General features: G+C 33.1%; 1 protein-coding gene across 1 annotated transcript in view; it reads right to left on the minus strand.

Annotated features, from left to right (window-relative positions):
* The window catches only part of LOC139482321 (nuclear pore complex protein Nup160-like), a 145,545-nt gene that overhangs the window by 93,231 nt on the left and 29,468 nt on the right, over window positions 1-22,846 (minus strand). The window contains exons 6-10 of the mRNA XM_071266141.1: window positions 22,082-22,196; window positions 16,781-16,853; window positions 15,058-15,146; window positions 9,229-9,297; window positions 1,146-1,231 (exon numbers count right to left, since the gene is read on the minus strand). Coding sequence (XP_071122242.1) covers window positions 1,146-1,231; window positions 9,229-9,297; window positions 15,058-15,146; window positions 16,781-16,853; window positions 22,082-22,196 — 432 coding nt within the window. The remainder of the gene's footprint in view (window positions 1-1,145; window positions 1,232-9,228; window positions 9,298-15,057; window positions 15,147-16,780; window positions 16,854-22,081; window positions 22,197-22,846) is intronic.

Below are 22,846 nucleotides of genomic sequence, written 5' to 3' on the forward strand. Positions count from 1 at the left end.
AATCATAATTTCCTGCCAATATGCACATCTACATAGTATGTCCTTATAATCTAAAAAGGTTTCATGAAATTCTGTTGTGTGGTTTCAGAGGAGTTGAGATGACAAACTGTTGAAGTAGTACCTTAAAGCAAATAAGTTCAAAGGGGTGAAACTCCTAGAAAAAAAATTGAATTGTATTTCCTGTCGATATGCACAACTACATAGTATGTCCTTATTATCTTAAAAGGTTTCATGAAATTCTGTTGTGTAGTTTCAGAGTTGTGATGACAAACTGTTGCAGTAGTACATTGAAGCAAATTAGTTCAAAGGGACGTAACTCCTGGGAAAAAAATTGAATCGTAATTTCCTGTCGACATGCACATCTTTGTAGTATGTCCTTATAAACTGAAAAGGTTTCATGAAATTCTGTTTTGTGGTTTGAGAGGAGTTGCGATGACAAACTGTTGCAGTAGTACATTAAAGTAAATAAGTTCAAAGGAGCGTAACTCCTGGAAAAAAAATTAAATCGTAATTTCCTGTCCATATGCACAACTACATAGTATGTCCTTATTATCTAAAAAGGTTTCGTGAAATTCTGTTGTGTGGTTTGAGAGGAGTTGCGATGACAAGAAACAGGACTGACGAACGGACGGACGGGTCAAAAACATTATACCCTCCGTAACTCGTTGCGTGGGGTATAATAAGTAATACATTGTTTTAAAATGATCATGAAAAAGTATTTAAAATGTTAACAAAACTACTATTCATCAAGAGCTGTGTCCCTTGGTCTGTCAAATTTCCGGTTTTCGTTTGAGTCGGACTACGTGTATCTCTGGTCCAGCTGACTTCAAGATAATGAGAGTCGACTGTAGTTGATTATTTTTGTTACTTTGGTGTACTGTAAAATTTTAACGGTAAATTTGCAAAAGTTCAGAGACAATTAGCAAATGATTAGCTGAGCGAAGTAGAAAACTTGCAAGACAAATATTAGACTATTGATCATCATACCATTATTCCATCCCAAAAATTTTTGAGGTGGTATAAAAAGGTTAGACAGGAAATGTGCTCTGCACTGATATAGTTAACACATATATTCTTCAGGAAACAATTATACTTGGGTTAAAATTTCGGGATGCCTATCACTAGGGAGGGACATAGTTATATACCTGATTCTTGCAGTACATTCTCCTGATTTGTCGGTCAACAAAGTCAGCAGCTGGTCATCTGTTACACAATAATCTATCAAGTCATCCTATAAAACACAAACAGTCATCTCATATATCATAATACTTAACATATTGTTAACACCTTACTCCTTATTCATTTCATTTCATTGATCCATTTACATCACTTGATTGGAAGCAAAATCTTTAGGTTTCACCCTATAAAAGGGTAACTGAGTAATACTCATAACATTTATGCATAAGAAGAAGTTAATCAACAAATTCCTAATTATGACCTGTACATATGAAACGCATGATAACCATTTAATCTTTCCTCAGTCCCCCAAATGATATCATGTACATATGAAACACATGATTACCATATAAACTTTCCTCAGTCCCCCGAATGATCTCATACAAATATGAAACGCATGATAACCATTTAATCTTACCTCAGTCCCCCATATGATCTCATGTAGATAGAAACGCATGATAACCATTTAATCTTACCTCAGTCCCCCATATGATCTCATGTAAGATAGGAAACACATAATTACCATTTAATCTTTCCTCAGTTCCCCGAATGATCTCATACAGATATGAAACACATGATTACCAATTAATCTTTCCTCAGTCCCCCGAATGATCTCATACAGATATGAAACACATGATTACCATTTAATCTTTCCTCAGTCCCCCGAATGATCTCATACAGATATGAAACACATGATTACCATTTAATCTTTCCTCAGTTCCCCAAATGATCTCATGTAGATAGAAACACATGATAACCATTTAATCTTACCCCAGTCCCCCATATGATATCATGTAGATATGAAACACATGATTACCATTTAATCTTTCCTCAGTCCCCCGAATGATCTCATACAGATATGAAACACATGATTACCATTTAATCTTTCCTCAGTTCCCCTAATGATCTCATGTAGATATGAAACACATGATTACCATTTAATCTTACCTCAGTCCCCCGAATGATCTCATGTAGATATGAAACACATGATTACTATTTAATCTTTCCTCAGTTCCCCTAATGATCTCATGTAGATATGAAACACATGATTACTATTTAATCTTTCCTCAGTTCCCCTAATGATCTCATGTAGATATGAAACACATGATTACTATTTAATCTTTCCTCAGTTCCCCTAATGATCTCATGTAGATATGAAACACATGATTACCATTTAATCTTTCCTCAGTCCCCCGATTGATCTCATGTAGATATGAAACACATGATTACCATTTAATCTTTCCTCAGTTCCCCGAATGATCTCATGTAGATATGAAACACATGATTACCATTTAATCTTTCCTCAGTCCCCCGAATGATCTCATACAGATATGAAACACATGATTACCATTTAATCTTTCCTCAGTTCCCCAAATGATCTCATGTAGATAGAAACACATGATAACCATTTAATCTTACCCCAGTCCCCCATATGATTTCATGTAGATATGAAACACATGATTACTAATTAATCTTTCCTCAGTCCCCCGAATGATCTCATGTAGATAGGAAACACATGATTACCATTGAATCTTTCCTCAGTCCCCCATATGATTTCATGTAGATATGAAACACATGATTACTAATTAATCTTTCCTCAGTCCCCCGAATGATCTCATACAGATATGAAACACATGATTACCATTTAATCTTAGCTCAGTCCCCCGAATGATCTCATGTAGATAGAAACACATGATAACCATTTAATCTTACCTCAGTCCCCCATATGATGTCATGTAAATAGGAAACACATGATTACCATTTAATCTTTCCTCAGTCCCCCGAATGATCTCATACAGATATGAAACACATGATTACCATTTAATCTTAGCTCAGTCCCCCGAATGATCTCATGTGGATAGAAACACATGATAACCATTTAATCTTACCTCAGTCCCCCATATGATGTCATGTAGATAGAAACACATGATAACCATTTAATCTTTCCTCAGTTCCCTGAATTGATATCATGTAGATAGGAAACACATGATTACTATTTAATCTTTCCTCAGTTCCCCTAATGATCCCATGTAGATAGGAAACACATGATTACCATTTAATCTTTCCTCAGTCCCCCGAATGATCTTTCATCAGTCCCCCAAATGATCTCATGTAGATAGGAAACACATGATTACCATTTAATCTTTCCTCAGTCCCCCGAATGATCTCATACAGATATGAAACACATGATTACCATTTAATCTTACCTCAGTTCCCCTTATGATCACATGTAGATAGGAAACATTTCATTAACATTTAACTGTCTTGATTGATAGGGGTGTCGCTGGGGTTTTGTTACCCCACCCTGTTCATATAATTTAGATCATAAAAATGTACACCTTTTCATATATTACTTAGGTAAAATTGCAACCTTTTCCCAAATTTGTTGGGACTGAGGAAAGATTAAATGGTAATTACATGAATTATAGGACATGCCACTGGAATAGGTAATTATAGGACATGCCACTGGAATAGGTAATTACTATTACTATTTAATCTTTCCTCAGTTCCCCTTATGATCACATGTAGATAGGAAACATTTCATTAACATTTAACTGTCTTGATTGATAGGGGTGTCGCTGGGGTCTTGTTACCCCACCCTGTTCATATAATTTAGATCATAAAAATGTACACCTTTTCATATATTATTTAGGTAAAATTGCAACCTTTTCCCAAATTAGTTGGGTTTCATGGGATATGTTGAAAAAGTGGAATATTTTAGACTATGATTCTGTGTGTAATTTTTACTTAAGGTCAGACTTTCGGCTGTGAAAAAAGGACAGGGCTTTTCATATCCTAGTAATTGGAACTATATCGACCTCATTATATATTTCTGATACTTTTCCTCACCTATTCCGATATTTTCAAGCAGGAAAAAGTAATTACCCGTTCAAGTGGCATGTCCTATAATTACCTATTCCAGTACATGTCATATAATTACCTATTCCAGTGGCATGTCCTATAATTACCTATTCCAGTGGCATGTCCTATAATTACCTATTCCAGTGACATGTCCTATAATTACAGTACTACCTGTGACTTTATCTTATTAATGGTGGCCATAAAAAATATGTTCACCATGGTGGCCCTATATGTTCATCATCATACCCCCTGTTGCTTTTTTAATACACAAGGTATTACTCAAAAACTAGTCAAGGCTAAAGGGAAATCTTGAATGCATTGAAGTGTTAAAATTATATAACTTACAGGTCAGGTGTCTCAGGTAAAATATACATGTATGTGTTTGTCAAATTTAATAACTGTGATTATGACAAGAAATTCAAAAATGAAATGAAATAATGAAACTAATTGAACAAACAGTTGAATTAAAAAATAATTGTCTCCTGACTATTAGTTTTGATATTATACCTTTTAAATAATTTTTGATCAATTTAAGTTATTTTTTATATTAATTCAATTTTTTGGTAGTGAAGAATAAATGAATATCATTTTTAAATATACTGCAAACATTTACAATGCCTGCCTTTTTCTTTTGACAAAGGTGTTTCTCAAATTGATTTTCTAAAATCAAAATGGTTCATTATTGTAGATAGACTGATCTTAACATATGATTAAGATTGTCTTTAGGACTTACGCTAAATAAAATTTAGGCAATTCATTATTTCTTTATTGAATAAAATATTGATAAGTATTAGAAATATTCATTACAGCAAAATTTGATAATATTTTTATTGTCATATGATATTTTAAACATGATCCATGTTTTAGAGGTTAAGCATTTCTTTTACTTTTTGTTCTTGGGTTAGAGACATTATAATGAGAAGGTAAATAATTTCTAAATGGATTATCTCAAAGTTTTTTTGTTAATTTTACAATCAAGGAAGGAGTGTTCTCCATTGACCTACAAGAGGCACACTTTGCACATTCTATCCTTTCAAGGAATTTTATATTGTCCACTATTTTCTATTTCTAAATTATGACAAAAAATTCTCTATCTTAATTGACACAATCAAGTTTACAGTTTTTATCATAAGTTATTATTTTTAGACTTTTCTTTAAATTCATTTTTTATAAAGGACTTTAAAAGTCTTTTTTCATTCAAGTCCCTGTAATTATTATCTTTATCTGAAAGGCCTAGGTTGATTGAAATATTCTTTGTAAATGTATACCAAGAATATATGTATCATGCCAGTCCAGCACTATCGACAATATAATACACTGGGGAAAAAAATGAATTTAAATAGACCATTAAAGTGTCACCATCTTTAGAAGTGCACTTTATTTTTTCGGGAGACAAATTTTGAAAAAAATTAACCAAACTGAAGATAACATATTACATGCATGACATGTATTAATAAGTTTCAAGACAATTTCTTTACATAATTTCTTTTCATAAGATTCACTTGATTCAGATATATAAGAACATTTTTCATTATGATTAGCATTTTTAATGAACATTATTGTAAAAGGATTGATGTTGATCATCTTATTTTGTTAAGAAACCAAATTGTTTAATTACTTTCATTTTTTGTATTTAAAATATCACTTGCATGATTATTAGTTATTATTAATAGTAATAACTCATTTAATAATGTTAACAAACAATTGAATACAATGTACATCATGTACATTTATATAAACCTTTTACTTAAAAAACAATTATTAAAAGTCTGTTTAATATTTCAAATGCTAGTCAATTACTTTAGCTTTGACTTTTTGTCATTTCTACTCAAGATTCTTACTAAGAAGAAATTAAAAGAATAAGAAACAAAACAGGAAGAAACAAAACATACAAAAAATGAAGAAAAAAAAACAATTAAAAAATTAAAAAATTAAATAAAATTAAAGACAAAAAAATAATAATAAATTCACAGACTTTAACAATATTTTATTCTATATTTTCATAAAAATGTGAAATGTCAACTTTAAAAGAAACCCAAGTTACCTGTACAGGTAAAATTTAATGAAACATACCAGCTGAAAACTTCAACCCTGATTGATTTTAACAGGTAACATAATTAGATAAAAAATCTGCCTATGATTTATGACCCCCAATAAATGGCCAACATTTCAAGATTGAATACCCCAATAAATGTTCACCATTGGATGTTGACCATGCAAGAGGGTGGACATAACTAAGAGGAAGTCACAGGCTGTACTGTACCTATTACAGTGGCATGTCCTATAATTACCTATTCTAGTGGCATGTCCTATAATTACCTATTCCAGTGGCATGTCCTATAATTACCTATTCTAGTGGCATGTCCTATAATTACCTATTCCAGTGGCATGTCCTATAATTACCTATTCCAGTGACATGTCCTATAATTACCTATTACAGTGGCATGTCCTATAATTACCTATTCCAGTACATGTCCTATAATTACCTATTCCAGTGACATGTCCTATAATTACCTATTCCAGTGGCATGTCCTATAATTACCTATTCCAATACATGTCCTATAATTACCTATTCCAGTGACATGTCCTATAATTACCTATTCCAGTGACATGTCCTATAATTACCTATTCTAGTGGCATGTCCTATAATTACCTATTCCAGTGACATGTCCTATAATTACCTATTACAGTGGCATGTCCTATAATTACCTATTCCAGTACATGTCCTATAATTACCTATTCCAGTGACATGTCCTATAATTACCTATTCTAGTGGCATGTCCTATAATTACCTATTCCAGTGACATGTCCTATAATTACCTATTACAGTGGCATGTCCTATAATTACCTATTCTAGTGGCATGTCCTATAATTACCTATTCCAGTACATGTCCTATAATTACCTATTCCAGTGACATGTCCTATAATTACCTATTCTAGTGGCATGTCCTATAATTACCTATTCCAGTGGCATGTCCTATAATTACCTATTCCAGTGACATGTCCTATAATTACCTATTCCAGTGGAATGTCCTATAACTACCTATTCCAGTGGTGTGTCCTATAATTACCTATTCCAGTGGCATGTCCTATAATTACCTATTCCAGTGACATGTCCTATAATTACCTATTCCAGTCCATGTCCTATAATTACCTATTCCAGTGGCATGTCCTATAATTACCTATTCCAGTGACATGTCCTATAATTACCTATTCTAGTGACATGTCCTATAATTACCTATTCCAGTGGCATGTCCTATAATTACCTATTCCAGTGGCATGTCCTATAATTACCTATTCCAGTGGCATGTCCTATAATTACCTATTCTAGTGGCATGTCCTATAATTACCTATTCCAGTACATGTCCTATAATTACCTATTCCAGTGACATGTCCTATAATTACCTATTACAGTGGCATGTCCTATAATTACCTATTCCAGTGGCATGTCCTATAATTACCTATTCCAGTGACATGTCCTATAATTACCTATTCCAGTGGCATGTCCTATAATTACCTATTCCAGTGGCATGTCCTATAATTACCTATTCCAGTGGCATGTCCTATAATTACCTATTCCAATACATGTCCTATAATTACCTATTCCAGTGGCATGTCCTATAATTACCTATTCCAGTGACATGTCCTATAATTACCTATTCTAGTGACATGTCCTATAATTACCTATTCCAGTGGCATGTCCTATAATTACCTATTCCAGTGGCATGTCCTATAATTACCTATTCTAGTGGCATGTCCTATAATTACCTATTCCAGTACATGTCCTATAATTACCTATTCCAGTGACATGTCCTATAATTACCTATTACAGTGGCATGTCCTATAATTACCTATTCCAGTGGCATGTCCTATAATTACCTATTCCAGTGACATGTCCTATAATTACCTATTCCAGTGGCATGTCCTATAATTACCTATTCCAGTGGCATGTCCTATAATTACCTATTCCAGTGGCATGTCCTATAATTACCTATTCCAGTGGCATGTCCTATAATTACCTATTCCAATACATGTCCTATAATTACCTATTCCAGTGGCATGTCCTATAATTACCTATTACAGTGGCATGTCCTATAATTACCTATTCCAGTGGCATGTCCTATAATTACCTATTCCAATACATGTCCTATAATTACCTATTCCAGTGGCATGTCCTATAATTACCTATTCTAGTGGCATGTCCTATAATTACCTATTCCAGTACATGTCCTATAATTACCTATTCCAGTGACATGTCCTATAATTACCTATTACAGTGGCATGTCCTATAATTACCTATTCCAGTGGCATGTCCTATAATTACCTATTCCAGTGACATGTCCTATAATTACCTATTCCAGTGGCATGTCCTATAATTACCTATTCCAGTGGCATGTCCTATAATTACCTATTACAGTGGCATGTCCTATAATTACCTATTCTAGTGGCATGTCCTATAATTACCTAATCCAGTACATGTCCTATAATTACCTATTCCAGTGACATGTCCTATAATTACCTATTCTAGTGACATGTCCTATAATTACCTATTCCAGTGGCATGTCCTATAATTACCTATTCCAGTGGCATGTCCTATAATTACCTATTCTAGTGGCATGTCCTATAATTACCTATTCCAGTACATGTCCTATAATTACCTATTCCAGTGACATGTCCTATAATTACCTATTACAGTGGCATGTCCTATAATTACCTATTCCAGTGGCATGTCCTATAATTACCTATTCAAGTGACATGTCCTATAATTACCTATTCCAGTGGCATGTCCTATAATTACCTATTCCAGTGGCATGTCCTATAATTACCTATTCCAGTGGCATGTCCTATAATTACCTATTCTAGTGACATGTCCTATAATTACCTATTACAGTGACATGTCCTATAATTACCTATTACAGTGGCATGTCCTATAATTACCTATTCCAGTGACATGTCCTATAATTACCTATTCCAGTGGCATGTCCTATAATTACCTATTCCAGTGGCATGTCCTATAATTACCTATTCCAGTCCATGTCCTATAATTACCTATTCCAGTGGCATGTCCTATAATTACCTATTCCAATACATGTCCTATAATTACCTATTCCAGTGGCATGTCCTATCACCTTGTATATAGGAAGTGGTCTACCCAAGATACAGAAACACATGATCCCCATTTAATCTTACCTCATTTCCACTAATTGTTTCTATGTGATGAACATGCATACTTCCTACATCTGGCTGTATGTGAACAAACTAAAAAAGAAAAACTTTATAAGTGCAAACCTCGTGGCTCTAATTTGAAAAGATTTTCTATTTATTTATATACAATACAGTGGTTTCAAATTAATGATAATGTTAGACAGGAGGACCCACAAGTTTGTTTACACACTTTATGACTTCACATATATAATCAATTAAGCTCTGACTTTTTGTTTAATTTCCTCATTAATTTTCTAAACTTTAATGTATTTTCATGTGTCAAAAAGTCTTTTTCTAGGTATAGTTTTCTGATAATAATAAATGTAGACAATGCTTCCAAGATGACCAAGATCACATATTATTCTGAACATCTATTGGGAGTCTGTAGTTTGTGATTACATAAAACAACTATCTCTTGTTGATAGAAGATCCCAAAACATTTTCCTTAATTTAATTCTAACTTAGAATTTCTGTAATTTTAAACCGCTTTTGCAGACTTTTGTAATTGTGTATTTCAGTTCTTTTTGAAAAGACAACTTTTGAGTTATGTCATTCATCGGAAAAGTTCCTTAATAATATGTGCCTTTATGGCGTCATTTACCAGATAGAGGGGATCGCCTGTATCCCTGCACTATTAAATTTCATCAAGCGTCTTCTTAATGGTTATTAAGCAAGATAAACTAGAAATAATGTTTGTTCTGTGGGTACTTAATCACAATTCCCTAATAACAGCAGTGCTGATTATCAACTATAAGAATTCAATTTCCAAAATTATTCATGCATTTTATCATCATATTTATTTTTCGACCACTCGCTGAACATGAAAACAAATTGATGCACAAATAATGTTCACTTAACCAAAGTTTTCTAAAATAAACAGCTACGCCATGAGTGCATCATCATACACCCGTCACATTTCAAAGAATAAATTTCAATAACTTCTCAATGTCATATCCAAAATTTATAAAACAAGAGTGCACAAACTGAAATGTCTCACCTTCTTTACTAATCATTGATATTATGTTGATAGTCCTAAATATAAAGCTTTATTACAACTGTCACATAAACTTGACATTAACCAAGAAATCTAAACATTGACCATAGAACCATGAAAATGAGTTCAAGGTGAGATGAACCATGCCAGAAAGACATGTACAGCTAACCATTTGTCCATGAAAGGTACCAGGATTATAATTCAGTATGCCAGATGCGCGTTTCGTCTACATAAGACTCATCAGTGACGCTCATATCACAATAGTTATAAAGCCAAAAAAAAAAAAAGTTGAAGAGCATTAACGATCCAAAATTCCAAAAAGTTGTGCCAAATACGGCTAAGGTAATCTATGCCTGGGATAAGAAAATCCTTAGTTTTTTGAAAAATTCAAAGTTTTGTAAACAGATATAGTTGACCTATTGCTTATAGTTTGAGAAAAACGACCAAAACACAAAACATAACACTGAGCAATGAAGCATGAAAATGAGGTCGCTGTCAAATAAAGCCTGTGCGACTGACATATAGATCATAACATATTTCCATATGCCAAATATAGTTGACCTATTGCATATAGTATTAGAAAAAAAGACCAAAACTCAAAAACTTAACTTTGACCACTGAACCATGAAAATGAGGTCAGGGTCAGATGACACCTGCCAGCTAGACATGTACACCTTACAATCATTCCATATGCAGACCAAAACACAGAGTGTGCACACTGAAATGTCTCATCTTCTTTACTAATCATCGATATTATGTTGATAGTCCTAATTATAAAGCTTTATTACAATTTAAACATAAACTTAACATTAACCCAGAAAACAAAAAATTGACCACTGAACCATGAAAATGAGGTCAAGGTGAGATGAACCATGCTAGGCACACATGTACAGCTCATTATCATGATTCATTGGTCAATGCTTAGATTTCTTGGTTAATTCTTCCATACAACAAATATAGTTGACCTATTGCTAAAAGTTTTTAAAAAAACGGACCAAAACACAAAACTTAACACTGAGCAATCTGAGCGACTGACATATAGATCATAAAATATTTTCAAACACCAAATATAGTTGACTTATTGCATATAGACATAGTATTAGATAAACAGACCAAAATTAAAAAACATAACTTTGACCACTGAACCATGAAAATGAGGTCAAGGTCAGATGACACATACCAGCTAGACATGTACACCTTACAATCATTCCATACACCAAATATAGTAGACCTATTGCATACAGTATATGAAAAACAGACAAAAACCCAAAAACTTAACTATAACCACTGAACCATGAAAATGAGGTCAAGGTCAGATGACACCTGTCAGTTGGACATGTACACCTTACAGTCCTCCCATACACCCACTATACTAGACCTATTGCTTATAGTATCTGAGATATGGACTTGATCACCAAAACTTTACCTTGTTCACTGATCCATGAAATGAGGTCAAGGTCAATTATAAACTATATGACGGGCATGATGACCTTGCAAGGTACGCACATACCAAATATAGTTATCCTATTACTTATAATAAGAGAGAATTAAACTACAAAAAATCTTAACTTTTTTCAAGTAGTCACTGAACCATGAAAATGAGGTCAAGGACATTGGACATGTGACTGACAGAAACTTCGTAACATGAGGCATCCATATACAAAGTATGAAGCATCCAGGTCTTCCACCTTCTAAAATATAAAGCTTTTAAGAAGTAAGCTAACACCGCAGCCGCCAGATCATTTTCCCTATGACAAAAACTAATGGGAGGTTATCTTTTTTAGATATAAATCAGTCACCAAAGTTTAATGAAAACTGCTCAAAGCATTAAGGATATTGACTGAAAACTGGGATAACCCCTTTTTTTTTAATAAAACCCCATAACTAGTAAATGTAAAATCTGAAATTTATAAAAAAAAATCAAAAGAGAGCTCATAAGTCAATAAACATAAACAATTCACCAAAGTTTAAAGAAATTTGCTCAAAAGCATTTTTGAGCTATTGTACAACCAGATGCTCCGCAGGGCACAGCTTTATACGACCACAGAGTTCGAACACTGAACATTGGGGCAAGTATGGACACAACATTCAAGCTTGATACAGCTCTGAATTTGGATTGTGATTAATTATTTGACACAACACAGGTTTCTTACACATAATGAATGTGGTCTAAGAACTTAAACTTAAAAACTTTAAATTTTAAATTGGACATTACCTATTATGGTCCAATATCCAAAATCTAAATACATGGTTAGATTCAGCATATCAAAGAACCCCAAGAATTCATTTTTTTATGAAATCAAATAAAGTTCAATTTTAGACCCTTTAAACCTCAATGTAGACCAATTTGAAAACGGGACCAAAAATTAAGAATCTACAACACGGTTAGATTCAGCATATCAAAGAACCCTTATTATTCAATTTTTGATGAAATCAAACAAAGTTCAATTTTGGACCCTTTGGGCCCCTTATTCCTTAACTGTTGGGACCTAAACTCCCAAAATCAATCCCAACCTTCCTTTTATGGTCATAAACCTTGTGTTTAAAGGAGATGGGGCAATAAGGCCCTTATTTGGCCCAAAAATTACTGCAAATTTAAAAGTTATCATACATAATTTTAAATTACTGAAAAGTATCTCAGGTAGAAGGTATTCAGAAAAACCAAATAATTTTGGACATAGAACAAGTTACCATGGCAACAAATCATACCTTATTTTGCATATTTTGTAAAATTTTGTGATTTTCCTTGTTTTTCATCAAATTTTTAAGTATATTTTCGATTGGAAAAGTATGTGCGCACCCAAGAAACAAGTTTATATTTGGTGAGATTTTGTCAATAGTAATAATAAAGCTTCAGTTAAATTATTTTGTTGTTTCTTGCCTGAACACGATGTTTCCACAACAGAAATAAAGATAGAAAACTGCATAAATTCTGAATTTTCTTCGTTTTTGTGAAAACAGTACATATTATGACGTAGTTGTGACGTCATCACATAAGAATCTTAATGTTTTTCATTGATATTTCTTGACCCTATGCATTTCTAAAGATTATGTGCCAATTTGAAAAAAATATCAAACATTTTATTTTCTTGGGCCAAAACCAGGCCTTAATGCCCCTACTCCTTTCATAGATTTCTATTCACTTATACTAAAGTTATGGTGCGAAAACCAAGAAAAATGCTTATTTGGGCACTTTTTGGTCCCTTATTCCTAAACTGTTGGGACCTCAACTCCCAAAATCAATCCTAACCTTCCTTTTGTAGCCATAAACTTTGTGTCAAAATTTCATAATTTTCTATTGACTTAAACAAAAGTTATAGTGCGAAAACCCAGAAAATGCTTATTTGGGCCCTTTTTGGCCCCTAATTCCTAAACTGTTGGGACCAAAACTTCCAAAATCAATCCCAACCTTCCTTTTATGGTCATAAACCTTGTGTTTAAATTTCATAGATTTCTATTGACTTAAACTAAAGTAAGAGTGCGAAAACTAAAAGTCTTCGGACGACGACGACACAGACGACGACGCCAACGTGATACCAATATACGACCAAAAAATTTTCAATTTTTGCAGTCGTATAAAAACTGGAAAATCGTCCTTTTTGTAATGAATAAAACCCCATAAATGAGAAATGTAAGATCGAAAGTTTATAAAATTCGAAAGCTCATGTGAAGTTTCTTGCAAATTGGTGAAAATGTCTTTGAGATATGTCTGAAACCTGGAAAATCCCCCTTTTTGTAATGATAAAACCCAAAACTCAGAAATGTTAAATCTAAAAGGAGTAGGTCCGGTAAGGCCCCTTTTTGGCCCAAAAATATAACAGTTTTACAAAATTGTTAAAATGTAAACTTTTAGTTATTTATTGGACAGTTGAATGCTTCTGCTACATAAATATGGGCTGTTTTTGACAATACAATGCACATATATCGGGTTGTAGCACCATTAAGTCATGCTAAATTACTGAAATCTTCAAAATTCTATCATTTTAGTTAAATTTTAGACGGTTTCCGTGTAAAACGAAAGTGGCCGCATTCGTGTTCATCCTTAATATTGCAATGTAAGTTGTATTTGATGATAATACATAACATATATAAAGGTTGTGGATGAACACGGATGCGGCCACTTTCATTTTTGACAAAAACAATCTGAAAAATGACGTTTTTTGGCATATTTGAGAGATTTTTCATATTTGAGCTTCAATCGGATCGTTTTTAATGACTTAATCAGTTAAAATCTTTCACATAAACTAATTGAATCAAGTGAAATAGACTCTTAAGTGTTTAAAAAGTGGTCAAAATCTTTCTTCAGATGAAACTGAAATTTGAGGCCAAAATGAGTCCTTATCGGACCTACTCCTTTATATATAACAGTCTATTATTTGAACTTGGAATTATTTTTAACTATGGAATTTGCTTGATTTCTTGTTATTGAAATTTTTAATAAATTCCATGATTATTCTGTACTGAAATGTTCTGTGCTGCGCACAACACTTTCTATTACAAAGAAAACAGTATATTTTCAATAGAATGTACTGTGTCGCGCACAACACTATCCAACCAAAATACATTGTATGGAAAGTGTTATTAACCGCTCAAAAGATCATAATACAAAATAAACATGGAATTTATAAAAAAATTTAAACACAAGAAATTATGCGAATTCCATAATTAAAAATAATTCCAAGTTCAAATAATAGCCTGTTATATGTTGATGACATACAGACGGACATATGGACAGACACACAGTATTTCCCCCACAACATGTTATGCTAGGGCTAACAAACTGACTTACATCACCCTTGTAAAATATAAATATCAATTACCTGATTTCCATTGGGAAAATTCAAGTATACACTAAATCTAAGGTTGCTGTCATCATTGCTGAGAACTTTCCGTATTAAATGCCCTGCACCTAGAAAAAAAGATGTATTCAAGTACAGGAAAAGAAACAAAGATTGGATCCTTTTTTAAATCCTATAACTCATAATAATCTATGAAATAACAAACATTTTAGACTTAATTACTACAATGATTTCAAAGTCAAATACATTTGTGTCTTTTTAAATAAAGTTGTTTTAATGCAAGAAGGACTAACAGTGCATTCATGTTAATGTGTGGGTATCAATTTTCGTGGATAGACAAAAAATACATTTCATGAAATAGTAAATTCCTTGATCACTGTTGTTAAAAATACATATCAAAGTGGGAGAGCACTAATAATGGCTTGTTTGTCCATGGCACTTTAATGTTTTTTTTATCCTAGTCTTTTTGAGTCTTAAACCTTGTGTTTATATTTCATAGATTTCTATTTACTTACACTAAAGTTATTGTCAACCAAATGTCTTGGTCGTGATATCAATAACTAGAGGCTCTTAAGAGCCTGTGTCACTCACCTTGGTCTATGTGCATATCATGCATATTAAACTAAGGACACAGATAGATTCATGGCAAAATTGTGTTTTGGTTATGGTGATGTGTTTGTAGATCTTACTCTACTGAACATTCTTGCTGCTTACCTCTATCTATAATGAACTTGGCACATTAGTTATAGTTGAAAACATTTTGTAAAAATTTACAAAATTTATGAAAATTGTTAAAAAATGACTATAAAGGGCAATCACTCCTTAAGTGGTCAATTGACCATTTTGGTCCTTTTGACTTATTTTTAGGTCTTACTTTGCTGCACATTATTGCTGTTCACTGTTTATCTCTTTCTATAATTATATTCAAGATAGTAACCAAAAGCTGCAAAATTTTCTTAAAATTACCCATTCAGGGGCAGTGACCCAACAACTGGTTGCCTGAATGGTCTAAAAATTTCAGGGCAGATAGATCTTGACCTAATGAACATTTTTACACTGTAAGATTGGCTCTAAATGCTTTGGTTTCAGAGATATAAGCCAAAATCTACATTTTACCCCCTATGTTCTATTTTTAGCCATGGCAGCCATCTTGGTTGATTAGCCGGGACACCAGACACCTTTTTTAAACTAAATACCCCAATGATGATTGTGGCCAAGTTTGGCCCAGTAGTTTTAGAGGAGAAGATTTGTGTAAAAGTTAACAACAACACCAGCGGACGAGGGACGCCAAGTGATGAGAAAAGCTCAATTGGCTTTGTGGGCCAGGTTAGCTAAAAATGGTAAAAATATAAAATGAATAAGGTAAATCAATCAATGTTCAAAAAAAATGTATGAGTTCATCTTTTATCAACATTGCTCCTCATATTTCACAGATCCATAGATTTTGTAAATCATACATATTAAATATTCTTTTATATCTTCTTTTCTCTAGATTCAGAGTTAAAGTTAAATATTAATTTCAGCCAATGGTCTGTAACACAAATATCAAAATTGATAAAATTTAAGCTTAGCATATCCAATTGGCGAATTTTAGTCAAGTTGTGCAAATAAATTAGATTTGTTTTTCTGCAGAAAAAAATTATGCAAAAATTAATGACCCAATTTATATTAAATTTTCGGAATACTTAGATTAAGTGATATGTGATTTAAATAAGCGAGTTAACTGTTCTATGTAATTACTTACATGGTGTTGGGTGAGTCTGGGCCTTTTCTGGACATAAATCCAACATATTAAAAACAAAAACACATTCAAATGTCTGAAATAAAATAAGATGAATAAATAAAACTGTGTGCACATTTATATGATATAACTCAATTTAATAATACAGTCAAACCTGTATTAATTATGCAGTCAATCATGGTAAGTATCAAAAGAGACCACTCAAGAGAGATGAAGGTTCTGTAAAGGATTCTATCATCTCACATGTGTAGTGTTATCAATTGTTGAGTTATCATTCATGCAAACAGACAAATAAAATATGGCAGAATTCTGGGCTTCTAAAATTGAAGAAAAGATTTGGAAAAGTTAAGTTTTGTGGATAAATGTGTCAATGATACAGTGGAACCTGAACGAAGTGGGACACCAGAAATTCACAAATTCATGATCTCAGTTCCAATTCTCATTTTGACCTCTAAACTAGACAATAATATATTTAATCATGATTATATTTTGGTCGTTAAAAACATAAAAATTACCATTGTTAAAAGTTGAAATGATGATTTCGTGCAAAATTATGCAACTGCTGACAGCATAAGACAGGTAACTTCACAAGAAACCAAGAGAATATTTTTGAAGATTATAAGATATACATGCGTAAAAAATGAAGACTGAGCTTATGATATATATATACATGCATTGGTTCAAGAATTGAATAAACAATATTTTTCTCCAGTCACTCGTTTCATATGACTTTAAGCTATTGTGTCTTTTCACTTTCAAACTATTGTATGATAATTCTAATATGATTTGCATATCTAGAAATACTTGAAACAATTTGGCCAATTACATTATTTCCATGTTTCCGAAACTACTTTCATAACCTTCACCCTGATCTATTCATGTGTAATACTAATGCATGTAGGTATCCCAGGATTTTCAGCAAATTGAGATTGAAAACAAGAATGTGTCCCAAGTACATGGATGCCCCACTCGCACTATCTTTTTCTATGTTCAGTGGACTGTGAAATTGGGGTAAAAACTCTAATTTGGCATTAAAATTAGAAAGATCATATCATAGGGAACATGTGTACTAAGTTTCAAGTTGATTGGACTTCAACTTCAACAAAAACTACCTTCACCAAAAACTTTAACCTGAAGTGGGACGAACGAATTCTACTATCATAGGTGGGGCATAAAAAACTAGAGGCTCTAAAGAGCCTGTGTCGCTCACCTTGGTCTATGTGAATATTAAAGGAAGCAGATGGATTCATGACAAAATTGTGTTTTGGTGATGGTGATGTGTTTGTACATCTTACTTTACTGAACATTCTTGCTGCTTAAAATTATCTCTATCTATAATGAACTTGGCCCATTAGTTTCAGTGGAAAATGTCAGTAAAAATTTACAAATTTTATGAAAATTGTTAAAAATTGACTATAAAGAACAATAACTCCTAAGGGGGTCAATTGACCATTTCGGTCATGTTGACTTATTTGTAAATCTTACTTTGCTGAACATTATTGTTGTTTACAGTTTATCTCTATCAATAATAATATTCAAGATAATGACCAAAATCGGCAAAATTTCCTTAAAACTAACAATTCAGGGTCAGCAACCCAACAACGGGTTGTCCGATTCATCTAAAAATTTCAGAGCAGATAAATGTTGACCTGATAAACAATTTTACCCCATGTCAGATTTGCTCTAAATGCTTTGGGTTTTGAGTTATAAGCCAAAAACTGCATTTTACCCCATGTTCTATTTTTAGCCATGGCGGCCATCTTGGTTGGATGGCCGGGTCACCGGATACATTTTTCAAACTACTAACCCAAAAGATGATTGTGGCCAAGTTTGGATTAATTTGGCCAAGTAGTTTCAGAGGAGAAGATTTTTGTAAAAGATTACTAAGATTTACGAAAAATGGTTAAAAATTGACTATAAAGGGCAATAACTCCTAAAGGGGTCAACTGACCATTTCAGTCATGTTGACTTATTTGTAAATCTTACTTTGGTGAACATTATTGCTATTTATAGTTTATCTCTATCTATAATAATATTCAAGATAATAACCAAAAAGAGCAAAATTTCCTTAAAATTACTAATTCAGGGCCAGCAACCCAACAACGGGTTGTCCGATTCATCTGAAAATTTCAGGGCAGATAGATCTTGAACTGATGAACAATTTTACCCTGTGTCAGATTTGCTCTAAATGCTATGGGTTTTGAGTTATAAGCCAAAAACTGCATTTTACCCCATGTTCTATTTTTAGCCATGGCGGCCATCTTGGTTTGATGGCCAGGTCACCGGACACATTTTTTAAACTACTAACCCAAAAGATGATTGTGGCCAAGTTTGGATTAATTTGGCCAAGTAGTTTCAGAGGAGAAGATTTTTGTAAAATATTACTAAGATTTACGAAAAATGGTTAAGGCCAGGTGAGCTAAAAACATATCAGTTTGTTTCTATTTTAATATACATGATATATATATATGCATATATAACAGAAAAGAAAAAATGCATTATAGCTTTAAAAATTCATAAAATCTAAATTCGTATAAATTTGTGCAAATTTCACGAATGATTTAACATTGTAAAGGGAAATAACTCAAGAACTGTAAAAGTGACACTATCCAAATTTGTACTTGAGTTGATTTAAAAGCATTGTTTATAAGTTTCATAACATTTAGTAAAGACAAACTTAAGAGAATGGAAACGAAAAATTCAGCAATTTTTCCATTTGAAATGGGGCATAACTCTAGAATGGTAAAAGTGACTCCACCAAAATTCTAACTTGATCTGTGTTTTGTGGTAATAAGCATTGTGTATAAGTTTCATAACATTTGGTTGAGCCAAGGATTATAAGTCAGATAACAGAAACCAATAAATGGTGACAAACTCTCATCACAAGCTAGGTATTTGTAAATTATTATAGCCATGATTAAAACTAGAGGCTCAGCCTGTGTCGCTCACCTTGGTCTATGTGAATATTAAACAAAGGAAGCAGATGGATTCATGACAAAATTGTGTTTTGGTGATGGTGATGTGTTTGTACATCTTACTAAACAGTCTTGCTGCTTACAATTATCTCTATTTATAATGAACTTGGCCCAGTAGTTTCAGGGGAAAATGTTAATAAAAATTTACAAATTTTATGAAAATTGTTAATAATTGACTAGAAAAGGACAATAACTCCTTAGGGGGTCAATTGACCATTTCGGACATGTTGACTTATTTGTAAATCTTACTTTGCTGAACATTATTGCTGTTTACAGTTTATCTATATCTATAATAATATTCAAGATAATAACCAAAAACAGCAAAATTTCCTTAAAATACCTATTCAGGGGCAGCAACCCAACAACAGGTTGTCTGATTCATCTGAAAGTTTCAGGGCAGATAGATCTTGACCTGATAAACAATTTTATCCCATGTCAGATTTGCTCTAAATGCTTTGGTTTTTGAGTTATAAGCCAAAAACTGCATTTTACCCCTATGTTCTATTTTTAGCTGTGGCGGCCATCTTGATTTGATGGCCGGGTCACCAGACACATTTTTAAAATTATATACCCCAAAGATGATTGTGGCCCAGCAGTTTCAGAGGAGAAGATTTCTGTCAAAGATAACTAAGATTTACGAAAAATGGTTAAAAATTGACTATAAAGGGCAATAACTCCTAAAGGGGTCAATTGACCATTTCGGTCAAGTTGACTTATTTGTAAATCTTACTTTGCTGAACATTATTGCTGTTTACAGTTTATCTATATCTATAATAATATTCAAGATAATAACCAAAAACAGCAAAATTTCCTTAAAATTACTGATTCAGGGGCAGTAACCCAATAACGGGTTGTGTGATTCATCTGAAAATTTCAGGGCAGATAGATCCTGACCTGATAAACAATTTTACTCTGACCTGATAAACAACTTTACTCATGTCAGATTTGCTCTAAATGCTTTGGTTTTTGAGTTATAAGCCAAAAACTGCATTTTACCCCAATGTTCTATTTTTAGCCATGGCGGCCATCTTGATTTGATGGCCGTGTCACCGAACACATTTTTTAAAATAGATACCCCCAACATGATTGTGGCCAAGTTTGGATTAATTTGTCCCAGTAGTTTCAGAGGAGAAGATTTTTGTAAAAGATCACTAAGATTTACGAAAAATGGTTAAAAATGGACTAAAAAGGGCAATAACTCCTAAAGGGGTCAACTGACCATTTCGGTCATGTTGACTTATTTGTGAATCTTACTTTGCTGAACATTATTGCTGTTTACAGTTTATCTCTATCTATAATAATATTCAAGATAATAACCAAAAACAGCAAAAATTCCTTAAAATTATCAATTCGGGGGCAGCAACCCAACAACAGGTTCTTCGATTCATCTGAAAATTTCAGGGCAGATAGATCTTGACCTGATAAACAATTTTATCCCATGTCAGATTTGCTTTAAATGCTTTGGTTTTTGAAAGCCAAAAACTGCATTTTACCCCTATGTTCTTTTTTTAGCCATGGCGGCCATCTTGGTTGGTTGGCCGGGTCAAGCCACACATTTTTTAAACTAAATACCCCAATGAAGATTGTGGCCAAGTTTGGATTAATTTGTCCCAGTAGTTTCAGAGGAGAAGATTTTTGTAAAAGATAACTAAGATTTACGAAAAATGGTTAAAAATGGACTAAAAAGGGCAATAACTCCTAAAGGGGTCAACTGACCATTTTGGTCATGTTGACTTATTTGTAAATCTTACTTTGCTGAACATTATTGCTGTTTACAGTTTATCTCTATCTATAATAATATTCAAGATAATAACCAAAAACAGCAAAATTTCCTTAAAATTATCAATTCAGAGGCAGCAACCCAACAACGGGTTGTCCGATTCATCTGAAAATTTCAGGGCAGATAGATCTTGACCTGATAAACAATTTTACCCCATGGTAGATTTGCTCTAAATGCTTTGGTTTTTGAGTTATAAGCCAAAAACTGCATTTTACCCCTATGTTCTATTTTTAGCCATGACGGCCATCTTGGTTGGTTGGCCGGGTCACGCCACACATTTTTTAAACTAGATACCCCAATGATGATTGTGGCCAAGTTTGGATTAATTTGGCCCAGTAGTTTCAGATGAGAAGATTTTTGTAAAAGTTAACGACGACGGACGACGACAGACGCCGACGGACGCCGGACGCCGGACGCAAAGTGATGGGAAAAGCTCACTTGGCCCTTCAGGCCAGGTGAGCTAAAAAATAACAAGCCTAAATCTAAACTATTGGACTTGCTTTGCCAAAGGGCAGTAACTCTGCATTAAAGTGAGTATTTTCAACCTACATTTGCTGACCATATCCTCAGTTTATAGTCTCTACACACTGTAAATATATAGGGATCTCCTTTGAATGGCTGTACAACAATACTGGTCGGGGATTCAGATACATCTTGGTTACTTCTAAAATTAGACAATTAGGTTAGGTTACAGAATTAAGAATGAAAACAATGACAATAGAGTTGAGCAAAGTTCAACCCAGGATTTTGCTGAAATAAATGGCATAAAAGGTTCAAGTTTTAATGAAGTTAAATATGTTAATTATTACTGCCGATCTTGACTTGGTTATCCAATTTTTCATCATTCTAGAACAAATTCAAATCATGTCCATAATATACTACATGTACATGAAATCTCCAAATTATCTTAGGTATTTGTATTTATAAAAGTAAAAACCATCGTTTAAATTATACCCTTGCTGATCTGTTATCTGTAATAAATAAATGGAGAATGTGTCCCCATGGACACAGATGATGCCCCCGCTTGCATACAAAATTATAAACAGACATTTAACTCAAAAACAATGAGTGACGCAACCAAATTTGTACTTGATCTGAGTTTTGTGGTCATAAGTATTGTGTATAGGTCTCATAATGTTTGGTTGGGACAACATACGTTACATAACGGATACTAAATATGCTGCAATTTTTCCATATATAAAGGGGCATATCTCGATAATGATTAAAGTAACGCCATCAAAATTCAACTTGATCTGTATTTTGTAGTAATAAGCATTGTGTATAAGTTTCAAAACATTTGGTTGAGGCAAACTC

The sequence above is a fragment of the Mytilus edulis genome, chromosome 7 (genome assembly GCF_963676685.1).
Source record: "Mytilus edulis chromosome 7, xbMytEdul2.2, whole genome shotgun sequence".
In the NCBI taxonomy this organism is placed as follows: Eukaryota; Metazoa; Mollusca; class Bivalvia; order Mytilida; family Mytilidae; genus Mytilus; species Mytilus edulis.